The sequence below is a fragment of the Alligator mississippiensis genome, chromosome 12, assembly GCF_030867095.1.
Source record: "Alligator mississippiensis isolate rAllMis1 chromosome 12, rAllMis1, whole genome shotgun sequence".
In the NCBI taxonomy this organism is placed as follows: Eukaryota; Metazoa; Chordata; order Crocodylia; family Alligatoridae; genus Alligator; species Alligator mississippiensis.
The window spans coordinates 34498855-34511190 of NC_081835.1; the positions used below are offsets into that span (position 1 = coordinate 34498855).

General features: G+C 52.0%; 1 protein-coding gene across 2 annotated transcripts in view; it reads right to left on the reverse strand.

Annotated features, from left to right (window-relative positions):
* The window catches only part of SLC6A11 (solute carrier family 6 member 11), a 303122-nt gene that overhangs the window by 32290 nt on the left and 258496 nt on the right, over window positions 1–12336 (reverse strand). For both annotated transcript variants that reach the window (XM_014595398.3, XM_006263824.4), the window contains one exon: window positions 10143–10267. In XM_014595398.3, the coding sequence (XP_014450884.1) occupies window positions 10143–10267 (125 nt within the window). The remainder of the gene's footprint in view (window positions 1–10142; window positions 10268–12336) is intronic.

Sequence of the window (12336 nt, forward strand, 5' to 3'; positions counted from 1 at the left end):
TGGCCAGCTATTTCCACCGCCAGGACCACTGTGCGCTCAGTGCAGGGACAGCACATGGCAGCATTCTCCTCCCCACCTATGCCTCCCAGTACTATGGCTGCTCCCACCCTGCAGTGACAAACAGTGCCCTCAGCTCCTGCTGGCTGCCATGATGGCCCACTGTGCTGACCACTGCCTGGCCCACAGCTTTCTTCCTCCTGGCTTCCACACACACAGTGACCACCTGCCAGGCTTCTGCCACACACCTGTTGCCTCCACCGCATATGCCTGGCTGGACCCCAGCAGGGACACCACCAACGGGCATCAGGATACAACTGCTGGAGCCACCAGAGCCTTCCTGGGCCTCTAACCCCACCACCTCTGGGCCCACCAAGCCAGCCAGGATTGGTGGCTGTACATTGTCAGCATACCTGGAATGACGAGCAATAGTTGGAGACCTTCCACATGACTTGAGCCACCTTCCAGGACCTCCTGGAGAAGCTCTGGCCCCACCCTGAGCAACAGCATACTGACATGTGGCCTCCTCTCCCCATGAGCACTGAGGTGGCCCCTTGCCCTGCTTAAGCTACCCATGGCTGCCAGCCTGTGGTACGCTGGCCACCTGTTTGGTGTGGGCAAGGCCACCATTGGAGAGGCTGTCCTGGAGGTGTGCAGCACCCTCCAGAATGTGCTGGGGGACACCGTGCTATATGTGCCTGACCCCCTGGTGGTGGTGGTGGGGTTCCATGCCCTGTGATTCCCCCAGTGCATCAGGGCCCTCTGCAGGACCCACATCTCCATCACCTGTCTGCCCAACGGGAACTGCCCCTACTACAGCCAGAGAGGCTTTCACTTCATTGTGCTCCAAGCCATCATGGACCACCATAGGGACTTCATGCATGTGAGCACTGGCTGAGTGAGCAGTGCCCACAATGCCTGTGGCTTCCAGAACTCCGGCCTGCTGGGCCTGGTGGACAGTGGGCGTTTTGCACTGGGGTGCTGGACCTCCAGCTGGGTGCCGTGGTGATCCCACCCTTCCTCATCAGGGACCCTGCCTACCTGGTGGCCCTACACTGGTCACCTGAACTCCCACCAGGCCCACTTCAAGAGCTGCCTGGGCCAGACCCAAGCCCTGGTGGAGTGTGCCTTCAGCTGCCTCAAGGGATACTGGCGCATTCTCACCGCCTGCCCGGAGCTCACTAAAAACAACCTCCCCCAAGTCATCATTGCAGCCTGTGTGTTGCATAACATCTGCAAGACCCAGGATAAGCTCCTCTATGAAGCCTGGATGGAGACAGTGCAGCTCATGGAGGACACCTGGAAGCAGCATCATCACCCGTGGCAGCAGCAGCTTCCCCCACCACCAAGGTCCCAGGAGAGCTGTGCACCTGCCAGAAGGGGCCAGGACACCAGGTGTGGGAGGCGCTGGCTGACCACCTCCTTCAGCACTCCCTGCTCTAGCCCACCTGCCCACAGACCCCCCCACCCACCCCCAGCACCACACTCAATGCAGACACATCTCAAAAGAAAAAGTTTTTATTTCCCTCACATCAAACACAGTCCCCATTCCCCCACACTTCCTAACAAACAGAGCCTACGCCACCCACCCTACCCACTCACCAACAATAAAACACCTTTTTCCCCATGAAAACTTTGTACAAGGTCCTGTTTTATTCTGTCTTGGGGTGGGGGACCCTGGGACAGGGGTGACTAGGGAACAGAGCCAGGTGACCAGCAACCGAGCCTCTGGCCACTCCTCCACCGGTGGTCACGCCACAGCAAGTGCAGCAAGTGGTGGGGCTCATTTAGGGGTGACAGTGTCTGATACTCCCCCAGCACAGGTGGCTCCCCCTCTGGCACTCAGTGTCCGGGGCCAGCAGGGCCAGCATGTGGTCCTGGCCCTGCTGAAGTCAGCACCAGCTCCATTCCTGTGTGGAGCTGGGGTGAGCAGCAGGGCTAGGCCCAGGCGGGGAGGCTGGATGGCACCGGACCCAGGGCAGGGTGGAGGGGGGTACATGGATGCCAAGGGGCAGGCAGAACTAGGGTTGGGGGCCGGGAAGTGGGTGGCATGAAGGCAACCGCTAGAGCCAGAATGGTGTCCAGCACCCAGTGGTCATGGTCCATGGCCTGTAGTGCCTGGGCCAGAATGGCATTCTGTTCCCACAGGGCAACCACCTGCTTATGCTCCAGGGCCAGGAGCTGTGCCCAGAACTCCCAGTGCTCCTGGTCCCACACCTCCTTGCGTCAGTCCCCTGCCTCCTCATGGGCAATGTCCTCTGTCTACCACCTGTTCTGGTGGGCCACATCCTCCACCCACAACATGTGCTGTCTCTTGGCTGGTTCTCCGATGCCATGGCCAGGAAGTCCAGGACGGGGGTCTTGTCCAGGGTCCTCAGCTGTGGGCAGCGGTGACTCTGAGGCCACATCCTGGATGCCAAGTGAAGCTTCTCCCCACATGCAGCCACAGGCCCTGTAGAGCCATAACACAAAAGATGTTTGCGACAGTTTGCAACATTTCAGGCATAAGGTGCTCTGCACCAGGGGCTGGGTGGTGCTCAGCCTCAGATTGGGGGTCGGGCATGCACAGGGGGCCAGGGACAATGCTAAGTCAGCCTGGCAGGCCTGGGCCCAGGTGGTCTCTGGCCAAGCCCCCCATCCCTATTCACTCCCCTGGGGCCAGCAGGCTGCTGGGTGCTGGCCGCAGGCAGCCTGCCCCCTCTCCCCCCACCATTCCCAGGGTGAGACAGACCAGGATCCTGGCAGCACCTGCTGCTGCAGTTCCAGACCTCACTGCCCCCTGCTCCTCCAGCAGGCCAACCACTCTGCTGCATTGCTGCACAGGCCATGGCACTCAAGCTTGGGGTGTGCAGGGCTCCCAGACGATTGGGGCAAGGGGCAGTCTGCAGCCCTGCCCTCCCTGCAGGGATCTTCTCCAGGGACGAATCATGGGGTCAGTCCCCCCACCTCACGCCTGCACTGCCACCCAAGCATGCCCTGGTGTGCATGCCCTGGGTGGTGTGTGAGGAGCTGTTTGCCTATTCTGAGGGGTGCCCAACCCACTATGCCATGCTGATTATGATGGACATGGTGCCCTCAGTGAACCTGAACACCTGGAATGGGACCCTGACCTATGTCAGTGCAGCAGGCAAGCCCAGGCTGCCCCACAACCTCTACTTCTGCCTGGAGGAATACCTGTGGCTGCACTACACGTCTTTGTCCCCCGCAGCCAAGGAGGACATCGCCACCAACATCAACTTGTTCCTCGGCATGTGAGAGGCCCATGCCCACCTAGCTGCAGGGTCACAGGCTCTTGATAAAGTTTGGCACTGTGTCCCATCTCCCTATGTGCTGTGGGGGAACCTGGGGCCAGGGGAGTGCGAGCGAGTGGAGTGGATGGGGGTCAGGAGCAGGGGCCAGGGCCAAGGGCAGGGAAAGGGAGGGGAGGGCAGGGCCCTCCCCCCAGAGCAGGGCTTACCATATGGCTGGGGCTGGTGTGGCTGGTAGCTTTGCGAGGTCATGGCTGTCAGCGATGGCGTGCGGTTCTGCGCTGTGTCCTCGGACGGTGAGGTGAAATGGGTGAAGGCCTGGCTGAGGGCCCCCACCAGGGAGGATCTGGTGCTGCTGACAGCTGGTGGTGTCATGGCTGGCCATGCCTTGTTGCTGGCCCTGGAGCTGCAGAGCTTGCTCAGCAGGCACTGGTTTGGGCTCCCCAAGCTTCTGGTGGAGGGTGCAGCCTGGGAGCTCAGCAGGACAGGCTACTGTACACTTGAGGGACCCTTCCCTGGTACTGTCACTGGAGATGCCAGGTCAGGCTGGGGGCTCAGCAGGCTGCCCGTGCTGCTATAGACAGCATGGCTATGGCTTGGGTCTTCGGGCATGAGGATTTCCATCAGTTGCTGCATAAAGGGCATCGACTTGAGGACATTCCCCGACCAATGATGGTGGCCAGTACTGGAAATCCACTGTACCTGCAAGACCTTGACCTTTATGCAGCACTGTCATGCTGACTAGTAGTGTCCACACTCCTGCAACCAGGCTGACAGCCCCTTATAGACATAGGCATTGGAGTGCCCACCCCACTTGAACTGGCATTGCACCTCCACCTCACCCCACAGTGTCACGAGGTTACCAGTCTCCTCCTGTCACCAGTTGGGGCCCCAGGTGGCGGGCATGAGTGTGGGAACAGTTGAGGACAAGGACGATGTCACCGTGATTCCTGCACCAGCTCTCTGTGCCCCCTCATGGCTGTCCCTGTGCTGCTGGGCCTGGACAGTGCACAGCACAGGGACCCAGCATGGGACTGGCAGCCATGTGGCAGGGACAATGCCCTACAGCACCTGCAAGCTCAGGGTAGGTTGCTGGGGGTGGGCTGCAGGCAGGTGGAGCTGTCCACAATGGCCAGAAGGTGTCTGCAGCTGGGCCTGGGGGCTGGCAGTGCTGGCTGGAACCTGCAGCATCCTGGAGCAGCCTACAGGACTGGATGGTATAGGCCTGGCAGCCACACAGCAGGTGGTGCCAAGCAGTGGTACCGGGGTGCAGGCAGGCTAGGGCAGGCAGCCTGTGGTCTGCCCAGGGGGACAGTGGGGCCTGGAGTATCCTCAGGTTCCCTGCTGGTGTGCCCCTGGGCTCTGAGTGCCTGCAGGCTTTTAAAGGTCTGAGGCAGCCCAGCCCTGGGACAGGAAGGCTCCAAGCCCGGAGGCAAGCAAACTAACTCCCAGGTCATGTCTATACATGTATAACTGTAATTAATCACAAGTAAATTGCAGGTAGCAAATTTACTCATGGTTAAACATTTTTACTGTGCAATAAGCGTGCACATGTGTAGACACACATGCTTACTGCACAATAAACTACGCTACTGCACACTTGAGTGTCTCATGTAGACACGCCCACTAAGTAGGATATAGGCACATCTGTCATATTTTGAATACTTCCAAACATCTGGGAGCTTTTGAGGCATACAACCTGAAAGATGGCATAGAGTGCACACTCAGCAAGTTTGCAGATGATACCAAGCTGGGGGGAGTAGTAGATATTCTGGAGGGTAGGACTAGGATTCAGAGTGACCAGACAAATTGGAGGATTGGGTCAAAAGGAATCTCACGATGTTCAACAAGGGCAAGTGCCAAGTCCTGCACTTAGGACGGAACAGTCCCATGCACTGGTACAGGCTGGGGGCTGACTGGCTGGGCAGCAGCTCTGCAGAAAAGGACCTGGGGTTCAGTGTACAATAAGCCAGCAGTGTGCCCTCGTTGCCAAAAAGACTAATGGCATACTGGGCTGCATTGGTAGGTGTGATGCCAGTAGGTCAAGGGAAGTGGTTATTCCCCTCTACTGAGCACTGGTAGAGTAGCTGCCACAGCTAGAGTAATTTTGGGCCCTCACTACAGAAAAGATGTGGACAAATTAGAGAGAGTCCAGTGGAGGACAACAAAAATGGTGAGGGGGCTGAGGCACATGACTTACAAGGAAAGACTGAGGGAACTGGGCTTATTTAGTTTAGAGAAGAAAAGACTGAGGTGGGATTTAATAGCAGCTTTCAACTACCTGAAGTGGAGTTCAAAAGAGGATGGAGTTAAACTGTTTTCAGTGGTGGCAGATGACAGAACAAGGACCAATGGTTTCAAGTTGCAGCAAGGGAAGTTTAGGTTAAATATTAGAAAGAATTTTCTCACTAGAAGGGTAGTAAAACACTGGAACAGGTTACCCAGAGAGATGATAGAAGCTCCATCCTTGGCTGTTTTCAAAACCTGGGCAAAAAAAAGCTTTGGCTGGGATGATCTAATTGGGAATGATCCTAGTCTGAGCAGGGTGCTGGACTAGATGACCTCCTGAGGTCACTTCCAACCCTAACTTATTATGATTCTACTAGCCAATTGCCCGTCAAGGGGGAGAGGAGGAGTGGGCGGTGATGGAGCAGCACCACCCAATGTCCTGCGCTGCTGCTGCTCTGCCTCTGGCCCCATTCCCTCTTCCCCCCATCATTCTACACGAGGAATTGGCTAGTCTTTAATATATGCTGAGCATGTTCAATGGTATGGAATTTTGCCGCATCTGGTTCGGGCCCGTTTTCCTCTGCCTTCATCCCCCTCTGCCTCCAAGGAGCAGGGCCAGGGAGGCAAGTGAGGACAGTGGTGCTGTCCTCATCATCCCATTTCAGCCCTGCTGGGGCACAGCGGGGATGGCACTGCCATGACAGTGGGGACTGAGGGGCCAGAGCTGGGGGGTGAGGCCAGTGGCACTGGGCTCACCCCGCCCATTGTGGCCGTGGTCCTTGGTGGCAGAGGGGGACAGTGGGGACAGTGCCGCCATGACAGCGGGGACTGAGGGGCTGGGGGGGAATGAGGCCAGCAGTCATGGTGGCACTGTCCCTGCCATCCCCCTCTGTCTCTGCATCTGGCCCTGCCCTCACTTCTCGCTTGGCCCCATTCCCCCCCATTCCCCCTCCCCTACCACTGGGTCCAGGCCCGTTTCCCCCTCCTCTCTGTCTCCCTCTGCCTCCAAGGAGCACGGCCAGGGAGGGGGGTGAGGCCAGTGCCACTATCCTTGTCCCCCCCCCCCCCCCAACTCCGGCCCTGCTGGGGGATGGTGGGGACAGCGCTGCCATGACAGTAGGGACTGAGGGACTGGGGTGGGGTGCAAGACCAGTGGCACTGGCCCCCCTGCTCTGGCCCTTCAGACCCGACTATCATGGGAGCACTGTCCCTGCCGTCCCCCTCTACCTCCAAGGAGCATGGGGGGCAGGGGGGTGGGGGGGAGGGCGAGGACAGCACCACTGGCCTCATCCCCCTGCTCTGGCCCTTCAGTCCCTGCTGTCATGGTGGCGCTTTTCTCTGTGCAGAGCACCCTGATTGGTTGTTTCCTTAAGCATTGTGGTTGGCTGCCAAGATAACCAATCAGAGTGTGAAAAATGGAGGGACAGACAGACAGACTAAGGTTTTTATAATATTAAAATGATTGTCCCTTAGCAGAAGATCTGGTAGTGGTTTTGCTCTACACTCAGTATGGACATTTTTTTTGCTACTTCAGTTTTAGTTCAGCATCTTGATTCTTAAATTCCTTCAGGTTGGGTCATGTAGATTTAAACTATATTGGTAACAGGGCCCGAAGTTACTTTCCCATGGGCATGAGAGAGTCCTTGCATTGCTGGCAATCCCAGTAGGAGAACTATCAACTCTTGTATCACTTAGATTGGAGAAAAGAGGGAAAATTCTGTCACAACCTGGTTTCTTGAAAATGACCACAAATTTCTAATGTAGAATTTTATCTGACATTTGCAGTTTTAGATATACTATTAGCTCCTAAATTATATTATTGTTTCTTGCATCTTAATTTTGTTAAGATTTTTACTCATGTGAGTTCTGATTTAATGGCAGTTGTGTTGATAAACTTGTGTCTCTGATATCCACAACAATCCTGTCTCTTATGTGTTTTTCCCCCACCCCAACCTCATAATTGCAATGTTCAGCTAGAGTGTGACCTGCAGTTTCCCCTTGTTCCTGGCATATTAAATCTGGCCCTTTCACATATAACATTCTGTTTACCTATCAAATGAGTATTTGAAAAAGAAAAAACTTTTTCACTTTTTTAGTCTGTATTTTGCTCTTCAGTGAGGGGAAAGACACATAGAATATCATCCACCGCCTTTCCCATGGCAAAGATGAGGGCATTTTTCTGGTATTCTTGTGTTCTTTTTGAGAAGCCAAAAGCCATCTGGGACTTCTTAAACCTTCTGAAGCAGTGAGGCCCCTGCCTCCCTTTCTAGTCAGATTTTCCTAGCAGAGCCATCTGTATTATAGCCTTTACAGCAGTAATGTAATTTTAGGCTGTGTCCCCCTTGATACAATGCACATGGTCTCTCCTTTGACTTTATCTTGGGCAGGATGGGGACTCCTCTCGTTCTTTTTTTTCCTGTCTTAGGGAGAGGGATCAGGCTGCATTCTCACACCTTGTAGTGTGAAAGAGACACAGGAACAAAGTGTAGGCTGCAGTCTGTCCCCATGCAGGGGCTCTCTGATCTTTGTCACTGTCCCCCTAGTACAGCCTACTAGTCTTCTCTAATGGGTGTGGAAGATCTGAACTGACAAGGCTGACACAGAAGCTATTAGGATCATGGAAGAAACCTCATGAGGTCATCTAATCCAGGCAGGATCACCTATGACTAAACCATCCAGGTAAAGTGTCTTACTGTAGTCCTGCCATGATTGCATGACAGGTAATGGGGATGTGTCAGTCCTTTAAGCATATTAGAGCTTTCACATTTAACAGGGTCCTATAATTTCCAGTGGTACTTTCATTCCATTAGCCTATCACCAGGCATCAACTGAGGCTCTGGTGTGTTTTCCTTTTGATGACTGTAGAGTTTGTTTTTTTTTATTGGAGGAAGCAAACAGTTGACAATATGGTCAATTTAATTTAAAAGGCATCTGAATAATTCCTATCTGTAAGACTGTGGAGTTTATTCTTTTATTGAAGGAAGTAAACAGCTGACAATTTGGTCCACTTAATTTAAAAAGCATCAGAATAATTCCTATGTGTAAGGTTTGTGGAGAACAATCTCATCTGTACAGCTCCACCAAACAAAATCCTTGGCTGTTCAGTAGACAGTTTTGTGGCAAAACACATCCTTTTCTGGGTCTGGCTCCTTAATTTTATGGATTATGCTGCTTTGCACACAACAGCATTGGTATTATTCATATGTAAATGTGGGACCATAAATGTATTGTATTGTAAAGGTGCTGAAGGGTTTGCTCAGGGTTTGCAAGGCTAGTCAGGGTGTTTGTACTGTTGGGACATGGACTTGCAGCAGGCTGTGCACACAGATATAGCAGCAAGATAACCAGGTTGGAGCTGAAGGCTGCAGAATGCATGCACACAGTAGGACAGCTGCAACTCCAGGGTGGGAAGCCCAGGAAAAAGGGAAAAAGAAGCTGGAGAGAAGGGAGTTGGGAACTGCTGCCAGAAGGATTGCTTCTAAGAGAGCTGCCAAGGGTCTGCTGGTAGGAGAATTGCTTGTAAGAGAGCTGCCACAAGGGGTTGCTGGTGATTGAACTGCTTCTATGAAAGCTGCTGCAGAGGGCGAAGGAGCTGTAAGCTACTGTGTGGCCAGGATCACCTGGTATCCTTTGCTAACGGAGCAGGGTTTGTGCAAACTGCACCCCCACTTTCGTTCCCAGGGTGCAGAGACCCACTGGGAGGGAATCAGGGAAAGGGGGAGATAGGGAAGGTTCTCTAGGAGAGCTAAAGAAAGTAAAGGGAAATCACAGCCTTGTGGGACCTCCAGCAGAGAGCTCAATAAAGCAGAGCCAAAAAGGGGCACTCCAGGTGCCAAACACAGGGGAGCTGCTTTAGGGAAGCATTTGGGGATGGTGTGATTGTTTGCAAACACCAAGGAAATACTGATGGGGAAAGAACCCCTGGTCTCCCGAGCCGCTGCTCCCAAGGTCCTGACAGAGGACCCCCTCTGCTGACCAGATGATGGCATTGCAACACCTTTTCTGAGGAAGACCCAGCACAGCTCCACCTGGTGTTCAACCGCAGCCATTACACAAGGGATTATTTTGCAGTTGTCAGTGATTCTGTGGAGTTCTAGCTGATTAGGTGCATATACCTGTTACAAGTTGCCTGACTGTTAAAGTCGTTAACATAATTATTTTCCTATATAATGAGTACTTTCTTTTATTTGTGAGTGTAGATTATTATTGAGCTTACTGAAAATATATTGTTTGTTATTTATGTAATAGTGAACCTGTTAATTTTTCAGTTACTATTGTAAATAATAAATTATTGTAAATAGTCATTTAATGTGTGGTCTGGTGTGGGGAGAACCATGGGAGAGCACTCCACTGAGTGGTGGCTCCCAGCCTGTAGACAGACTGGGAATTGACCAAGGCCTATTGGCACCCCAGGATCCCAAAAATGTGGATGTGGTTGCAAATAGTACCGCTGCCAGAGTTACAGTATCAAGAACAGAATGTGTATATTGCAGTCATTTTAATCAATGAGATGGTTCTTATTTAACACTATTTTTCTGAACCATATGTAAAGCAATCTAGATCAATGCCAACTTAATAAGTATTGAGAGTGAGCAACCAGACAAACTCTTTCAACATCAACAGTTGTACATGGTAATTAACTGTCCTAAATCCGCTTTTGGAATTTACCTGATTCTGCTACTTCTGCAATGGGTACCCCTTGTTCATAAGCCATAAAACCAAGGACAGAAAAGATGGCAAAACCAGCAACAAAACTTGTGCCACTGTTCAAACAGCAGAGCATAATGCAGTCCCTGAAAAAACAAGCAGAAAAATATTATCTTCCATGTCTGGGTTTTTGGGAGACAATAGAACACACATAATGTAAAACTCCAGGAATGCATCATTGATCTCTGGTATTGTAAACACATGCACATGAATAATCTTATGCCCAAGAATGGTCAAAAGGCTAAATTTATTCACATAGATAAGTGTTTGCAGGATGATGGCCTTAGAATGGTGATTCTCAACCAGGATGCTGGGACACCCTGGGGTGCCATTAAATCCTTTGAAGGGCACAGCGGAAGCATGAGAAGATAAGCAAGGTGTGGGGAGATAAACAATAAAGGCAGGCTCAGGCTTCGTGTGTGATGAGATAAACATATAAGGACAAGCTTAGGCTCTCCCTGCCTGGTTGCTCCCTCACCCCCACTACCTGCCCCCTCTGCAAGAGGATAAGACTTGTAATTAATGAAGTAGTTTTTGAAAGGGGGTGCCACTGAATTCATAAAAGTTATGGACTGGTGCCAAGTCTGACAAGGGGTGCCTTGACTCTGAAAATGTTGAGAACCACTGCCTTAGAGGCTCATTTAGTTCTAACTTCCTCATCACAAAATCTTGGCAGTCTCAAAATTCCAGAGATGGATTGAGCATGGAGAATAATCTGTTCTTTCACAGCCTGCATAGGATCTTTCCCCATCAGGGTTAAGTCAAATGATTAAGGTGACATGGGGAAATATTTCCCTAGTATTTGAAATGTCACAATTGTAAATCACTTTAAAAAGACAGTTCTTAGGGGATATGTGTTATCTTTGTCCAGAGCTCAGAAAAGAACCATTGCTCACCCTTACGGGCAGGGCCTGGTGTAAATTGTAGGTTCAGCTCACTAATATCATGGCCCGATCATGGCTGGGGGTGCCATTTTCACAGTCCTTGTGTCACGAGCCGAGGAAAGAGGAGGGAAGGGAGAGGCTCTATAGAACCCAAGCAGTCATGGCCCCACTGGCTACCGCATGGGAATTTAAGCACAGAGATCAAGCGCAAAGCCCTCCCTTAGCTCTCCCTTAGGTCTGGTGCAGTGTGTATGTATGTGTGTGTGCAGGGGGAGTTGGGAGTGGGGACTGAGGGAGGAAACGACAAAGCCTAGTCAGGCTCCAGCCCGCTCCGGAGGAAGCAGCCGCAGAAGGAGCTGGTTGATGGTTTCTGCAGCAGAGTGAGGAGCCCCTAGCCCTGCCCACTGCAGACACATGAAGAGAGGTGGCTTCAGCCAGGTTCAAGCTGGAGAGCAGCCCTGCAGGTTAGCAGCTGTCCACCCAGGGACTCTGCTGCCTGATGCCCCTCTGCAATGCAGGGCCATAGCACCACAGCCCCTTACTGCCCTGCTCCCTCCACAGCATGTTGCAACCACTGCCTAGCCCAAGGGCTATGCACCAAGGTGCTGACCAAGGGCACACCTCTCCCCACCTCAGTGTGGCACTGGCTTCTCTCCCTCCTGCTGATCAGAGCATGCCCAAATCACATTTCTTGTGAAAATCACTTAATTTTTTGATTTTCACAAAAACTGCAACATTTCAATTTAAACAAGGCTCTGCTAATGAGTGCTAGGTATGATATGACTTAACATGACTGTCAGTCTTTTAAGAACGCTTACTGCAAGAGATGGCTATGTATTTGAGAAAATAATAAGCAAAACTAATCTATATGTAGCTGAAAGTAAATTACGATCAATGAAGACTGATACGGAAGGCACATCAGCAGCTTTGTCATGATTCTGTCTGAGCCTGATTTACTGCAGCCTTGTGGCTGAAGCAGACCCTCTATAAGTCACACACAGGCACAGATAACCTTATGTGTTAAAGGTCTGGACACTGCATATTCAGTTAATGGGTTGGCCTTGTTAGATAGGCTTGGAAGGATTCAATCAGGAAAGCCTCCTGAAGACAGAATGTGAGACTGATTGAGCACAAATTGGGTCTGCACAGCAGGGGCAATACTGAAACTAACAAGAGAGGACTGATATATGGCTAGGAAGAATTAGGTAGGCTTGGAGTAGTGATAAGCCCTGTCTCCTGAGTTTCTTATTTCTGGATATGATAACTGATTT